Raw genomic sequence first — 17,709 nt, 5'->3', positions numbered from 1 at the left:
TCATGAAACACACTAAAGAAAGTCTAAGGCCTGCAGACTGAAGAGACCCAGAGAGAACAGCCGGGGAGAGGAGGAGAGTATGGGAGATGAGGGGAGAGGAGAGGAAGGGAGAGGAGGGGAGAGACTGTTGAGACCCACAGAGACAGCGGTCCTCACACTCACACTCTCCTCCTTGACCCGCTCCATGGTGCAGGCTGGCAGCTGCCCCTGCATGGCTGGCGGGGAGACCCCGTTCTGGTCCATTCCAACAAACAGCTTTCCATTAACATTCAGAGAAGGATAAAAAACCTGCCCAAAGAAGAACATCAAAATAAAATAAATGCAAAATATTTCACTAAAAATATATATATTTAAAAAAACAATAATTTCTACAACTACTAATTCAAATACTATTAGTCATAAGAATATAGTAACAACAATGTTGAATTTGAATCATATGATTCAACAGATATTGTTTTCTGATGTCAATGTCTTCTGGAGCAGAATATCAGTAGATAATACAGTATTGAACGGTGCAGTGTTAATATCATCAGTAGATAACACAGTATATCTACTGATCTGTTATCTAAACAGTAGCACAGTATTAACAGAGATGTGTAGATAACATAGTATTAAACAGGGCTGTCTAGATAACACAGTATTAAACAGTGCTGTGTAGATGCACGTGTTCATGCTGTTCAGCGGACCTGTGACCCCCTGCTGGCCGTGCTGTAGGTGCTGGGGCGCCGTGTGGTCCAGGGGTGAGGCAGGAGGCTCCCCATTCTGGCCCGACTCCCCGGCCCCTCCCCCACCTCCCCTGGGATGCTATACTCATCGTCGGCCATCTCCCCCTCCGACCCGCGGCTCCGTAGCCGGAAGTTGAAGATGGAGGAGATCTGGCTGCCGCGACGCGTGGACAAGGAGCGGGACAGGAAGGGGTGGGGGACCTGGAGGTTGGAGGAGGAAGGGGAGAGGGTGGGAGGGGAGGAGAGAAGGGGAGAGGAGAGGAGGGGAGAGGGGAGGAGAAGAGAGGAGGAGAGGAAAAAAGAGGAGGGGAGGGGGGAGGAGAAGAGGAGGAGATGAGAGGAGGGAGGGGAGGGGAGGGGAGAGGAGGGGAGGGGAGTGGAGGATAGGAGAGGAGGGGAGAGGAGAGGAGAGGAGGGGAGGGGAGAGGGGAGGAGAAGAGAGGAGGGGCGAGGAGAAGAGTAAGATGAAGGAAGATGAGACAAGAGGAGAGGAGATATGAGAGGAGGGGAGCGGAGAGGAGAGGAGAGGAGAGGAAAGGAAAGGAGAGGAGAGGAGAGGAGAGGAGAGGAGAGGAGAGGAGAGGAGAGGAGAGGAGAGGAGAGGCGAGGCAAGGCAAGGCAAGGCAACTTTATTTATATAGCACTTTTCATACACAAGGCAGGCTCAAAGTGCTTCACATATAAACATTGTCATACAATAAAATCAAATAATAGATAAGTAAAAGAAAACATATGCAAGAAATGAGTAAAATAGAAAGTGCAATGTATTTAAGAGAAAATTAAATTGAAAGTTAAAAAGGCTTTTTAGTAAGTAAAATTGAAAGTGCAATGTATTTAAGATCAGATCAACAGTCTCTCTGGAACCCAAGTCGGGACTACAACCCGACCTAAAGGAACTTGGTCCTTTCTCTGGAACTCCAATCCAGATTCTAGGACTCTAACCCAGACAGAACTTGGACACAAACTCAGGACTCTAACCCTTATACAAACAAACTCAGGACTCTAACCCTTATACAAACAAACAAACTCAGGACTCTAACCCTTATACAACCTTTCTCTCTGGTATCAGATCATGTATTTTTCTGGTAAAAATAGAAAATAAAGGGAAAGTTAAAAAGGCATTTTAGTCAAATAAAGGTAAAGTATTTAAGATTTAGCAGAAAGCTAAAGCAAACATAAAAGTCTTCAATCTTGTTTTAAAGGTGCTCAGAGTTGGGGCAAGTCTTAAATCCTCAGGGAGTTTATTCCAGCTATTTGTTGTATAGTAACTAAATCCTGCTTTCCCATGTTTCGTGTTTACTCTGGGGATAATTAACAGATTGGTCTCAGAAGATCTTAGTGTTCTAGAAGGCTTATGTAGTGGAAGCATATCAGTTAAATATTTTGGGCCTAAACCATGTAGGGATTTATAGGTTAGGAACATGATTTTAAAATCAATTCTCTGACCTACAGGAAGCCAATGTAACGATTTAAGAATTGGTGTAATATGTTCAAATTTTTTGGTCTTTGTTAAAACTCTAGCAGCAGCATTCTGAACAAGCTGAAGCTTCCTTAGAGTTTGTTTTGGGAGACCTGTAAGGAGACCATTGCAGTAATCAAGCTTACTAGTGATAAAGGCATGTACAAGTTTTTGTAAGTCTTCGGTGGACATGAGCCCTCTAACTGTCCGTCCACACCAGAAGCGAATTGAGCGACCAAATCGCCGGAAGTCATTCACTTTCTATGGGCAAGAGCGACCAAAGCGACCAAAGCGACCAACGCTACCAGCGGCCAAAGTTGAGCGACCAGAGCGTCAAAAAGAAGTTGAAAACTTTTTAACTTTATGCAAATGACTATTATTCGCTTCAGCGACCAAACACTGACAGCCAATCGGAATGTAGACGCTCTTCGCTTGCGTGGATCCCAGGGAACATCGGCAGGCACTTTGGTTCCTACCTACCTTTATTCACTCACTGAACAAAATGTCGGCTGAAGTATTAATCGCGGCTGTAACTGGGCACCCGGTGTTGTACGAACCCACCCTTTTTCAGTTCAGAGATCGAAACGTCTACATCTAGAACGTTCGTATTTAAGCGGGAATCATTATAATTTGCTCTACATGCCACCAATCTAACCAACCAATCGCGTGTAGCATGCTTTAAACAAAACCGTCACATAAACAAACTAATCGACAAGACGAGGGATAAATGACAAGGGATATATCTCTTGTCTTTTATCCCTCTATTCCCCACTATTCACGGAGCCTGAGGTGAATAATTTTTAATTAAATAGTCTAGATAGATAGATAGTCAAGTCTTTATTAATACCAAACGACACAAATCGTCGGGAATCCATTTAGGTGGTTCGTTCCACACAGGACAGTAGCCTACAAGACCACACAGAACAAGTCTGACTGGACATACACACAATACATCACATTAAAACTAGACACGCGTTGATAGATAGATAGACAGAAAGACCTAGATAGATAGATATGTTCCATTATTTGCCTTGCGGAGCCAACCAGTCCTGTGCACGTATGCAAATTAGCCATGTGCGCTAACGTCTATTTGTTTTGAATGCGACGAATGAGTGCAGATCATGATTTGCAGATCCAGATCAGTGAAACATATTTCAACTACTACAGCACGCAGGGTTTTTTGTTCCCGGTTGTAATTAGCCTACATTTTAGGATTTTTATATTGGGGGGAATCACTGTCCTACTTGTTGTCGAAGCACTTTATCGAACAAGCAAAACCGTCTCGGCAATATGGCCAAGGTGTATGGGAGAGTTCAATATTTGATATGGCTGTCTGTAGGGCCTACTAAACGCATACGGCTCCTTTAAATGCGTCTGCATAATTGAATTGTACGTCATGAGCGACTTGAGCGACCAAAGCGTACAGAAAAATTCGCAGTGAAAATTCGCAGCGACCAAAGCGTCTTTGACGCTTTGGTCGCTCCTGGTGTGGACGTACAGTAAGTCTTGCTACATTTTTAAGGTGATAATATGCAGATTTGGTAACTGATTTGATGTGACTTTCGAAATGTAAATCAGAATCCATGATAACCCCTAGATTTCTGGCTTTGATTGAGGTTTTCAGGGACAGAGAGTGAAGGTGTTGGGTTACTTTAAGCCTTTCCGTTTTAGCACCAAATACAATTATCTCTGTTTTATCCTCATTTAGCTGAAGGAAATTTCGGCACATCCAGTCTTTCACTTGCTCAATGCACTGGCACAGCAGATCTATGGGCCGATAGTCATTTGGTGATAGCGATACATAGATTTGCGTGTCATCAGCATAGCAATGATGGTCAATATTGTTATTATGCATGATTTGCCCTAGTGGGAGCATGTAGATGTTGAATAAAGAGGGTCCTAAGATCGAACCTTGTGGGACTCCACACATCACGTTGGTTGATTCTGATACAAAGTCGCCAATGGAAACAAAGTAGTTCCTATTTTGTAGGTAGGATCTGAACCAATTTAAGACTGTGCCTGAAAGCCCCACCCAGTTTTCTAACCTGTCCTAAAGTATTGTATGGTCTACAGTGTCGAGAGGAGAGGAGTCTTAATATCAACATAAGGATCAATTTTCTGCTTTGAACAGGAAATAGAAAACAATAACACTGTGAATGTTTTGTTAATGTTATCCTACCTTTTCCCCCTCTAGTGTGTCGAGCTGGAGCAGCTTCTCCTCTGATAGGTTGCCCTCCAAGTTGGTCACACCGAGCAGGCCTTGACTTCGCCTCCTCTCCTCCATTTCGTCAAATGGGAGCCCAAAGGGGGAGGTTTCCGGTGACATCATTGAGTCTGTGTCTAGAGTTTTCTAGGCAACAGGTAGAAAAGTGTATGTACTCCAAGATGTATGATGACGCCACATTTAGCGCAATATAGTCTTTAGGCCTATGTTTGCTTGTAACCATTTTGTTGATTATTTTCATTTCCTTTGGATTTAATTTAGTTTAACAACATAAATTAAACTTTTACATCAAGTAATTCAGCACACTTAAAATTGAGGCTGAGAACAATGAAAGCATTAAATCAAACTATGAGTAACAAACCATCTTGATTGGGCTCCTAGTGCTGTGAGAGAGATGACTCCTTGGTGTCCGAGAGTATGGTTAATAACCTGAAGCTCACCTGTTGCTCCTTCTTGAGGCTCTCCATAGCGAGCTGAAACTCCTGCTCCTTCTGCCAGGCCTCAGCAATGGTGGCCTGATTCTGCTCCTCATAGGCCATGGCCACCACGGCCAGGATGAGGTTGACCAGGTAGAAGGAACCCAGGAAGATCACCACCACAAAGAACACCATGTAGGTCTTTCCCGCTGAGCGCAGGGTCTGGGGGACGGGCACACACACACACACACTCAGATAAACACACAAACTCAGACACACACACACACACACACACACACACACACACACACACACACACACACACACACACACACACACACACACACACACACACACACACACACACACACACACACACACACACACCCACTCCCATAATCCACACACACACACTCCCCAGTAAAGGGGCCGCCACCTGGTGGTAGAGGTTCTCCCAGTAGTCCTGCGTCATCAGGCGGAACAGGGACAGGAAGGCCCAGCCGAAGGTGTCAAAGCTGGTGTAGCCGTAGTTGGGGTTCCTGCCAGCCTTCAGGCACTCGAACCCGTCCGGGCACCGCCTGCAACACACACACGTAAACATGTAGACATGTAGACACACACACACACACACACACACACACACACACACACACACACACACACACACACACACACACACACACACACACACACACACACACACACACACAAACACGTAGATATGTTGACATGTAGACACACACACACACACACACACACACACACGTAGATATGTAGACATATGCAGACATGTAGACACACATACACACACACACACACACACACACACACACACACGCACACGCACACGCACACGCACACGCACACGCACACGCACACACACATAGACATGTAGACACACACACACACATGTAGACACACACACACACACATACATGTGGACATTTAGACATGTACATTTATATTAACATGCAGGGCATTCAGCAGACGCTTACAAGAGCGACTTACAAGTACATTTATCAGAAGAAACAGAAACAATGTATTGCTGTTGGTATAGTAAGGTTGTTCATAGAAAAAAGTGCCAAGCACTAACATTTGTTAGGTTAACCCTTTCCCTTTAAACAACAATTATAGCTAGGATAAGATGCTATACAACTTGGCACTATTTTTAAGTGCCAGGACGTACACATAAAATAATATACCAATAACCAAAAATATGACCATAATTGTTCGGATGACTCTTTATTCTACACGGTTTACACATACAACAATTGACGCGGTTCGGAATTCCCACCCCAATGCATGGACTTATAGACATATAAATGTAGGGACGTATAGACGTATGGACGTATAGACGTATGGATGTATGGAATAGGTGTACAAAGAGCTTCGGTGTATGAATATAGGGTTCTGTAAATTCCCATGAGATGAGAGGTGATATAAGACTAAAACTAGACAGGGAAGTCGGCAGTATTCAACAGTAGAAAAAATGACACATAAACAAGAATAAAACTGCTAAATAATACTGAATATATGTCCACACACACAAGATGTGGAGAACAAATGGAAAAAAGGAGATGCAAGAATACATTATTGACAGTTGAAGACATCCTGTCTTACCGTGTGCCCTACTCTCTGTCAATGTGAATGAACATTTGAGTGTTGTTTTGTTGTAGAGTTTGTCCGTTAAGCTCAAGCCGCCTGCAGCCTCCCTCAGTCACATAAGCTCAGTCACATGACCAGAGAGTTACCTTAGTCAGATGACCAGGAAGTGACCTCAGACACATTACCAGAAAGTGACCTCAGTCACATGACCAGAGTGGTCTCAGTCACATGACTAGAGAGTGCTCGGTCACATGACCAGAGTGCTCAGTCACGTTACCTCAGTCCCATGACCAGAGTGATCTCAGTAACTTGACTAGAGAGTGATCTCAGTCACATGACAAGAGAGTGATCTCAGTCACATGACCTAAGTCACATGACCAGAGAGTGATCTTGGTCACATGACCAGAAAGGGATCTTAGTCACATGACCACAGACTGATCTTAGTCACATGACTAGTGTCATCAGCGTCGCCTGGCGACACCTACCCCCGGCGTCACCGTGGAGACAGCCTTCGTCACGCTGGATGAGACTGACTTCAGATGATGTTCCACATTCATAACATATCACATCCAGCTCCGCAACACACACGTAATGAGATCTGAACCCACAGCACCACAGGCACACACATGCTCACGTGCATATATACTTGCACATGGACTCATGCACACGCCCACGTGCACATACACGTGCAAATGGACTCACACCCATGTGCCCACATACCTGCACATGGACTCACACACATACATGCCCATGTGCAATTCCACGTGCATATTTATTCACACACACACACATTTTTGTTTCCGTGATTACATTGGCCTCGTTTATTGATACAGGTTTTTAATTGTCGATAAGTAGACCAATAGTCAAAGGCACCCACATGAGGACACACACACACACACACACACCCACCCTAACCTCTGAATGAGATCAGCAGCTAAGTCTCGATATACATTATCAACACAAGCCGAGCCCTGACCCTAGCACAGCTGCTGTGGAGAGCTGCTGTTTATAAATCACAGAGACACTGCAACAGAAAGGGGTTTTATGTAACGCTCACGTTAATGCCACAGTGACACATCCAAAGGCAGACAAATAAAACAAATATCAGGCATCTACAATTTGATTTGAATAATAGGAGTGCATATTTTTACCTGACTTTAATAGCCTCTTGCTGCGGGTAATATTAATCAAATTATTTAGATAGAGCTTGGCTGTAGATAAATAAATGATGAATGCGTTTTTTGTATTACAATATTACTTGTGTCTATGAAAAAACATTAATTATGGTACTAAAGTGTTGCTATGATGTCACGGTCCTTGGCATCACCCATCAAACTATGATAGGTGACCTCACGTCACAAACATTACAGGCATTTACCCGAAAATAAGTTTGAATTAACTTAGCAGTGCTAGTAGTAATATACATTTTGATCTATGATATTCAATGCAAATCTGATTCAATGAACTGAAACTAATTAGCATTGTGCAATGCACACTTCCGGAACAAATATGTACTCAACGCTCTTCAGCTAAATGAAATGTGTTTTAAAACTCTGGGCAGTAATCTGGGAGCAGCACATCCACACATCACTGTACGTGGTGAAGCAGACATCCCACTTTGCTGAAAGGAAAGCCACACTTTTTTATATTCTTTTTATATAAAAAACGCTTCTAATCCAATCACACATGTAAAAAAAAATTCAAAGCACTGCACTGAACCCACTGTGGATAGCGAAACTGACTGTAAAATGAGGCTGCTTTCATTTCCTGCTGCTCAAACACACGCACGTCTACAAAACATACTTTCAGATGTTTCAACCTATTACCGTACAAACCAACACAGATGGACCAAATGTACAGCGAGCTAATCTGATGTACATCTTCCTTTGTCTCGTCCCTTCCATACAAAGTCCTGGCGGACGTATCTGTCCCCGTCCATAGCCCTCCCTGGGCGGGGACATCACCGCCCTGGCATGCTGAGCACAGGGTATGTTGAGTGCCTATGATAAGCAGGCTGAAAGTGTGTCTTTTTGTCTGTGTGTGTGTGTGTGTCTGTGTTCGAGGGAGAGAGAGAGGGAGGCTGAAGAAAAGGGGGGAAGAAACGATGTGTGTGTGTGCGTGTTTCTGTGAGTGTTTTGTATCGTGTGTGCGTCTTTGTGCGATGCTTGACACAGTGCATGTGACGTGTGTGTTCGGTCACTTCACGTACTCACTCTCATGCAGTTTGTTTCACTTGACCTCCTTAGAAACTCAACTACACACACAAGCCTGCAGCCACACACAAACACACACACAATTACACACACAAAAAAACCTGCACACCCGCAAAACACATGCACACACAAACACACACACACACACACACACACACACACACACACACACACACACATACAGATACGCACACTCACACACACACATGCCGGAAAAACACATGCACACATAGATGCAAAAACACACCAGCAGACGCACATACACACAGACATGCACACAGAAACGCACATGCAGAAACACACACACAAGCACACACACACAGACACACACACACACACACACACACACACACACACACACACACACACACACACACACACACACACACACACACACACACACACAGGGCTCTAAGTATAACTCTCAGGTAAACTCTGGGAGGAAGTATGTAGCATCGCTATAGCAACTGTATCCCAGCGCTGGTTGCCCAGGGAGATTGTTTTGTGCCCTCTCTCTCAGGACACAGAACAACATCTCACAGAGACTAGGTGTGTCTGTGTGTGCGTGTGTGTTTTTGTAACGTGTTGTGTGTGTTTGAGAACCTTCCATCTGAGTCACCTAAGAGAGACTTAATACAGACAGATCCGTCCACAAACACAACCCAAATCATACGGCATTATCTGATCTCTAGTCCCCGTTATTGATACAAGGATGACGTCAATGCCATACTGGACAGAATAGAGTGGCAGACAGACACACAGAGAGACAGACAGAAAGGCAGACAAGCCAGCAGACAGACAGACAGATAGACAGACCGACAGGCAGACAGGCCAGCAGACAAACAGTAAGACAGACAGACGCCCTCCATCTCTCATCACAAAGCCCTGGGTGGAGCAACCACATCACAACTAATTATGTGTAATGGTGACAGAAAGCCCTTGTTTTGCTTGAAGTGAACGTTGCTGCAGCTCATTGGGGAGCCCTTATGGCGCATTTCCACTGCAGGGTGCGGAACGGATCGGATTGCAAAGGTGCGGGTCGGATCGCGTTTCCACCGCCAAAAGTGGGCGTGACCCGGACTTTGCCGTACCCGTTCCGACCCCATTCTAGGGACTCCTCCGTTGCGGTACCCAAAACGAGACCAGACGCCTGAAAGGGTACCCTGGAATTCTAGCTACACCCCCCCTCCGTTGATTGGTCGACAGAATCGTCACTTCCGGGTGACGCGGGGATAAAAACAAACAAACAGTAGCCTCGAGGTATTATTCTTTACAATTAACATGTCGCGTAAAAAGCTTGCTTGGGCGAACAAGGAGGTGGAGACGTTCGTCTGCATTCTTGCGGAGGAAGACGTTGTTTACGATGTTTACGTAGCTGCCGCGGCGATTGACATCCGGCCTACCACCAAGGGTACTGTCGGCAGTGGAAACGCGACCTCGGAACTGAGCTGGGCTATACTGCCAACTGAGCTGGGCTATACTGCCCCCTCCCTACCGCCCCTTTGCGATCCGATCCGTTCCGCACCCTGCAGTGGAAACGCGCCATTAGTGATAAGGAGAGGTAGGGTGGGGGGGAGGACAGACAGACAGACTGCAGTGGCGGCTTGAATACTTCCCGACTGGCCTGCTGTCATGTCAGACACACGTAGAGCAGCTCTGCAAATAGCATCAAACTATTAGCCCCTTGCCTTAGCAGTTAGCATCTCATCATATCCACACCCTGAGAACAGCTTTTGGCCATACACCAAGCCTTTCATCCGTCATGCGGCTCTGAGGGTGTGTGCGTGCGTGTGCATGTGTGTACCTGTGTGCGCGTGTGCACATCAGTGTGTTTGTGTGATTAATGGTTGTTTCTTTCAGATGCCTTTCAATACCAAAAACCTATGTACTAAATGACTCTTAATATCGAGCACCTAAACAGACACACGCACACAATCCATACACACATACACCCCTACATACCTACATAAACACACACACACACCCCTACACACCATCACACACACACACACACACACACACACACACACACACACACACACACACACACACACACACACACACACACACAGAAACAAACAGAAACACACACACGCATCCATACACAAACACACACACACATACACACACAGAACTACACACTCCGGACAGAGAGAGAGAGAGAGAGAGAGAGAGAGAGAGAGAGAGAGAGAGAGAGAGAGAGAGAGAGAGAGAGAGAGAGAGAGAGAGAGAGAGAGAGAGAGAGAGAGAGAGAAGTGTTAAGATGGGGGAGGCTCCATTACTTGCCCCTAGGGGCTGAGAGAAGTGGTTCCCCTGTTCCATCACTGGTCTCTGAATCTTTCTTGCATCTGTCTTTTGACCTGTTCCATCTTATTTCTTTAGCTTGTTACTGCCGTTTTCCCACGACCTTGGAACGAGATTGCCGTTTGCCTAGCTGTGAGGATCACACACAGATCGACAAGTGAACCCCAGGGCCTAACCTTTCTCCTTGGGGGCCGTCTCCCCACATAACCTCCTCCCTGCTACCTGGGCGGACGTAGACCTGGGGCAAGGTGTGACCCAATCATTTATAGAAAGGTTTAATATGACTGGGACTCTGAAATAGACCCGGACGGGAAGGGGTAGCCCCAGTCTGTCTGTCTGCCTGTCTGCCTATCTGCCTGCCTGTCTGCCAGTCTGCCTGCCAGTCTGTCTATCAGTCTGTCTGTCTGTCACCTTCCTTCTCCCTCTGTAGTCTATGTGTATAATGTGTTGTTGGTCTGTTGTGGTGTTTCTATGTGTTGTTTGTCTGTTGTGTGTCACAGAGGCATCTGTTTTATGCCTCTGTGTGTTGTTGGTCGGTTGTGTGTCTGTTTGTTGTTGGCTGTCTTCATGTCTCTTTGTGTTGTTGGTCTGTTATCGTCTCTCTGTGTTTTGTTGGTCTGTTGGTCTGTTGGTCTGTTGTGTGTCTCTGTGTGTTGTGTGTTGGTCCGGTGTCTGTGTGTCCAGAGTCACTAAATCAAGACACTGATTTTATATATTTTTCAATAACTCTCTCTCTCTCTCTCTCTCTCTCTCTCTCTCTCTCTCTCTCTCTCTCTCTCTCTCTCTCTCTCTCTCTCTCTCTCTCTCTCTCTCTCTCTCTCTCTCTCTCTCTTTCTTTTGCTCACCATTCCCTCATGTCAACAACTGTAACCATGTCAGCTCATTCAGTGTCAATAAAGCTTCACCAAATAAATATTAATTTCCTGTCCTGAGTCAACGTCCTGCGTGTCCTGAGAGTTTGATGTTCAGCAGACGCTCCATATTCAGGTGATCTGAGCCACTGTTCTCTGTTTACCATGACCCCTAGCCCTGCTCAGCGGAGCGGGGGGCCACAGGGGCCGTCTCTCTGCCCTATTTACTGTTCAGACACTGGGGCTTTGAACACACAACCTTTCAGTTTGGAGTCCCACGACAGAATCCGTCAGCAATCGTTGCAAGGTGGACGAGGAGAAATACATAAACACAGGACATTTAACAAATAATCATAATGATACACATACACACAACATTTAACAAATACTCATAATTGTACACAAACACACAACATTTGACAAATACTGTTCAATGCAAGCACGTGCAGAAAGTCATCCCTGCGTCCCCTGAACATCTTTGTGTGGTATATTCTATTCTCCTCTTTCTATTTGAGCACACTCACACACAAACAGGTGGTACATTCCTATGCGTTTACACACATGTATACAGTTTGAAGCCAATGGACACAAGCAGAAACGGCAGACCCACTGTGTGGGCCCTGCCCAGGCCCCCAGCGGCGGGCTGGCCCCGGCTCCAGCCTGACTTTAGGCTAATATCTTATATTCATCATCCGATGAATATAAGATATTGGAGTGACCGCATTCCAGGAATATTGGTCGGTCATGCTATATTTCTCTCTAACTGCCCTGATGACAACAAACTATTTCTACAAGGAAAGCTAGGTCAATGATGATTAACGCCATGACACCATGGGTTGAATTATCCTCCTCTCGCTTCCCTTTGTTGGTTTCTTACCCTGATTCCCACTCACCATTATGTATACTATCATCAATTTTTTACTATAATCAAAAAAATATCCATGTCACACATATTAAACAGGTGCCATTATTACAAAGGTCTATATGTATCCAGGCATGATAGAATTGTGGACATTATATCAAAGAGTTGACCATCCTTATTGTGTGTGTCAATGCATATGAATTGTGTTGTTAGACAACAACGTTTTCCAGGTGCTCTGCAGAAACGTCTGTGTTCTTTAATTTAAATGCTACCAGGCCTGATATTACAATATTTGTTGAGAAGAATATAAATGTATTCTTTCTGGAAGTAGGATGCTGTTTTGATTCAAGTCTAGAGGATGCTTACTCAACACAGCTGGTAAAATATCACCCTCTTGTACAACAGATATCTGTCCTTGGCTACAAATGTCAATATCTGGTACTTATCTTCAGCTGCCTGGGACATGGGCATTGGGTTGTCATTAGGGGTCTCAGGATGGTTGGCTTTACAAAAGCAAGGGAAAAAACAACTTGCCAAATACTGCTCAATATCCTCCATTATTGGAAGTCACCACATCTGAAGAAGATGCTGTTGTGTGTATCCATAATCTGCTGTTTGAACTGTCATCATACCCAAATTGCTGGATCATGCCGGAGCAATGTTTTGTATCTGTAACATTTATGTCCTTATGTACAAACTTATTATGAAATGCGAAAATAAATAAAGAACATAAAATGTGTGTGCACTAGGGGTGTAACAAATCATCTATTCGTATTGAACCGAATCGGTACGGATGTCACGGTTTGGTGCATGGATTTACATGGAGAATACACAGTATAAAATTAAATAAAACTGGTGTGCGAATTAATTAATGTAATGCGGAACTAATGTTAGATACGTGAGTTCTTCAGGTGCGGCACGGATCTCGTTTCCACCTCCAAAAGTGGGCCTGACTCGGACTGAGCTGTATTGAGCCATACTCGTCTTGCTGTACTCCTTCGTTGGGGTACCGACGCTCTTGAAAAGGTGCTGGCAAGTTCGAGCTACGCACGCCATCCGTTGATTGGTCGACAGAATCGCACTTCTCATGTCTCAGGTACAACCTGAGACATGCACAATAAAAAATAATTGCCTTCTTTTCCCTTCATTGTACCGAACTCGTACCGAACCTTGATGTCTGAACCGAGGTATGAACCGAACCGTGACTTCAGTGTACCGTTACACCCCTAGGGCCCTATCTTGCATCCGGCGCAATTGACTTTCTACACTGACGCATGTGTTGTTGCTAGTTTGCAGCTGGCGCAGAGTGTTCTTTACCCTCCACCGCCACGCGTCAGTAAATTAGGGAATGATCTTGCGCCCCAAGGGGCAGTTCGGCGAAAGGAGGAGACGTGTTCTGGCGCAAACGTTCCCTGGTGCTATTTTGCAGTTTCAGAAAACAATGGCGCCACAAACCAAGAAATACCTGGTTTAAAGTCAGTGGCGCGTTGTTCAGATGCTTTTTTAAGGGCGCATGCATAATGTTGCTTGTGCACTTTGCGCATACACTTTGCTTCTCTCATCTACCTAGCCACACATTCTTGGTAAATTATTTGGGAAAGAACAGCTGATACAGCGGTAATAAGTTGTACTTTTAAATCAATGCATCTGCAAACATCGTACAGCAAACACATATTTTCTTGACACAGACATCGTGCACAAGCCCATAACTTTTAGGATTGATGGGTCTTTGATCGTGAGAAAACATTGTTTTACCGCGAGTGAGTGTTAAATAGAATGAATGCAGTTGCGCGTGTGTGTATGTGTAAAAGAATGAATGAATGCGGGCACGCCTGTGCGTCCATCTGCATATTAGGAACACAAGTCGATAACGATAATGCATAGAATACTGGTAAGAAACAATGTTTCTTAATGTATTTCGGATATCATTAAATAGAACCACAGTTACCGCACATCATGTGTGTTTAGTTTTCTTTGCCGAAATTTATTTATTTATATTTCTGAAGTTTTGGAAGAAAACGCTATTCCATGTGTGAATTAGGCCATATTATTTGGCCATAAACTGAGCCATTTGAAGTTTGAAATCCATGTGGTCATGCATCTGTCTCAACGGAGACTGCAAACGCGCTGTCAAAATATCAACTCGTCAGATAAAAATGCGCTCATGGCTCTTAAAGGGGATGGGAGATGGCACTCTCATTGGTTTATTGCACGTTACGCCCAAACCACACCTAATTAGGCTACTTCAGACCAACCCTTTTTAGATTTGCGCTGGGCGCAAGAGTCATTAATGCGCCTGTAAAATATCAACATCGTCATAGAACCGCCAACTAAGCTACTTGCGCTTGGCGCTTCTCACTTGCGTTTCAGAGTTAAAATAGGGCCCCTAGTATGTACACTTTTCACTTTTAGGTGAAAAGTGAGAGATAAGGAGGAGGACGCTGAGAGGACGCTGGCGTGAATTTCGCCGCTTCTTAGCATCCTTAGCCTTCTAAACCCTCCAAACTCGCCTTAATTCCTAGCCTTGATCTGCCCTTCTACATCGCGGGTCCGCACGTTGATCTACAGTGTTGGAACTTACCTGGTTTCCCTGGATTTCCCTGGATTGCATCGTCCTCCCGCTAGGTAGATAGCAGCCGCGTTAGCCTGCTGCTATGGGTGAGCGATGTCTGTCTACAAATACTCTGCTGCTGAACTCGTACAACTCAATACTCTCTCGCTTCCGAACTGCCTTAAGGTCATCAGATCTTTCTGCCTTCTCCGTTGCCCTCGTCACGTCCATAGGGCCGTCCGACACAAGTTTGTTTACATGGACACTACTCCAGCTGTTTCCGCAGTTCGCTATGCACTACAGCGGCAACGCTTTCAAAACAAACCACGCCCACGGACCGTCAACCTGGGTTCCCTACTCAGTATCAATTGTGGCGTAACCCCTGTTGCAGCTTCCACTAACAGGGATGCCACATTCATGCTACTGAACACTCGCTCACTCAATAACAAAGCCCTTCTCATGTATGACATTATTCAGGATAAAAAGATCGATTTCCTATGTCTGACAGAGACATGGCAGAGCCAGCAGGACTTTCTAACCCTCAACCAAGCTACTCCCCCTGACTATGCGTACATTCAAAAACCCCGTAGCCTGGGCCGTGGTGGTGGACTAGCTGTTATTCATAGATCCAATTTTCAGGTCAAGGAATTTCCAGTTACCTCCACTTCCTTTGAGTGTCTCCATTTTGCACTGGCAGGCACTGCACAGCTCCAGGTTCTCCTCATTTACCGGCCCCCTAAAGCCTCCACCCACTTCCTGTCTGAGCTTGCTGGGCTGCTTGCCACCATCTGCCCTATGTACCCATCCACCATTCTACTAGGTGACTTTAACATCCATGTGGATTCAGCCAGCTGCTCATTTGCCTCTGATTTCATGACACTTCTGGATTGTTTCAGTATTACACAGCATGTGATTGGTCCAACCCATACCAAAGGGCACACCCTGGACCTAGTGTGCTCCACTGGAACCACCCCTGGCCACCTCCAGTGTGAAGACCTGGCAATATCAGACCATTTTGCCATTTCTTTCTCTGTCTCTGTGCCCACACCCCGTCTCCCCAGCAAACGTACCATCACATTTCGGAAAACGAAACAGGTGCACACTTCTGTGCTGTCTACCGCCCTAGCGACCCACCTGGCCACACCCCCTCCTAACACCTCTGTGGACGGTCTGGTGGAACTCTACAACACAGCTCTCTCCCTCAGCCTGGACTCTGTTGCCCCTCCCATAACCCGGCAGGTCTCCCTCTCTCGCCCCGCCCCGTGGTTTACTCCTGAGCTTCGCCTCATGAAGGCAGCTGGCCGCCAGCTTGAGAGGCGTTATAGAACATCTGGCCTCACTGTACACCAGGAGGCTTACAAAGACCATGTCAGGGAATACAAGGAGGCCCTCTCTAAGGCAAGGATACTCTACTACTCCAAGCTTATCAATAACCAACAAAACCACCCCAAAAAACTTTTCTCAACCATCAACCGTCTCTTGCGCCCCCCTGACGCTCCCCAACCCTCTGACGCACTGGACCTGTGCTCCCGGTTCCTGGAGTTCTTCCACAACAAAGTGGAGACCATTCACAACCACCTCCTCCAACACTCTCCGTCACCGTCTCACACTGACCTTCATCTTGGTGCCGACACCCTGCAGTGTGGTCTCTCCGCCTTTGCAACACTGGACGCTAACCAAGTGCACGACTTAGTGTCCCGAGCTAAGTCCTCCTCCTGCAAGCTGGACCCCATGCCCACCTTCCTGGTGAAAACCTGCCTACCTGTTATCTGCCCCTTCATAACTGCCATCATCAACTGCTCCCTTGGTTCTGGTGTGGTGCCCGCAGGCTTTAAAACTGCAGCAGTCATTCCCACCCTGAAAAAGCCCGGTCTGGACCCTGACGACCCCAACAACTACCGCCCGATCTCCAACCTTCCTTTCCTAAGCAAAATCCTGGAAAGAGCAGTGGCTTCCCAGCTCCAACACCACATGGCCCACCATGAGCTCTTTGAACCCCTTCAGTCTGGCTTCAGAATTCACCATAGCACCGAAACTGCCCTCATTAAAATCACCAACGACCTCCTCACTGCCGCCGACAATGGCCTCATCTCCATTCTTATCCTCCTCGATCTCTCAGCAGCCTTTGACACAGTATCCCATTCCATCCTCCTCACCCGTCTTGTGGAGCTCATTGGTCTCAGTGGCTCAGCCCTCTCCTGGTTTCAGTCCTACCTCGCCAACCGCCAACAATACGTCACCTTGGACGATGCCACCTCCACCACGGCACCAGTCAACCATGGTGTTCCCCAGGGATCGGTGCTCGGCCCTTTATTATTCACCATTTACATGCTCCCCCTTGGTCAAATCATCCGTCATCATGGTCTCAGTTTCCACTGCTACGCTGATGATACCCAACTTTACATCAGCACCAAACCCTCAACTCAGTTTCCACCGGCCCCACTAATCAACTGTCTGCAAGACCTAAAAATCTGGATGACCTCTAATCTACTCAAATTG

At 45.9% G+C, this 17,709-nt stretch overlaps 1 protein-coding gene and 1 long non-coding RNA gene across 2 annotated transcripts in view; one reads left to right on the top strand and one right to left on the bottom strand.

Annotated features, from left to right (window-relative positions):
• LOC132452074 (sodium channel protein type 4 subunit alpha B-like) overlaps positions 1–17,709 on the bottom strand; it is a 318,084-nt gene that overhangs the window by 191,284 nt on the left and 109,091 nt on the right. Inside the window, 5 exon segments of the mRNA XM_060044440.1 lie at positions 163–288; positions 687–926; positions 4,364–4,534; positions 4,849–5,046; positions 5,261–5,402. Of these exon segments, the coding sequence (XP_059900423.1) occupies positions 163–288; positions 687–926; positions 4,364–4,534; positions 4,849–5,046; positions 5,261–5,402 (877 nt within the window).
• The window catches only part of LOC132452088 (uncharacterized), a 399,718-nt gene that overhangs the window by 346,757 nt on the left and 35,252 nt on the right, over positions 1–17,709 (top strand). Inside the window, exon 3 of the long non-coding RNA XR_009524230.1 lies at positions 1,863–2,368. This is a non-coding gene — a long non-coding RNA (uncharacterized LOC132452088). The remainder of the gene's footprint in view (positions 1–1,862; positions 2,369–17,709) is intronic.

The sequence above is a fragment of the Gadus macrocephalus genome, chromosome 23 (assembly GCF_031168955.1).
Source record: "Gadus macrocephalus chromosome 23, ASM3116895v1".
Lineage (NCBI taxonomy): Eukaryota > Metazoa > Chordata > Actinopteri > Gadiformes > Gadidae > Gadus > Gadus macrocephalus.
Note: the sequence above shows the minus strand (reverse complement) of the source record. Positions and strands in the feature narration are given on the sequence as shown.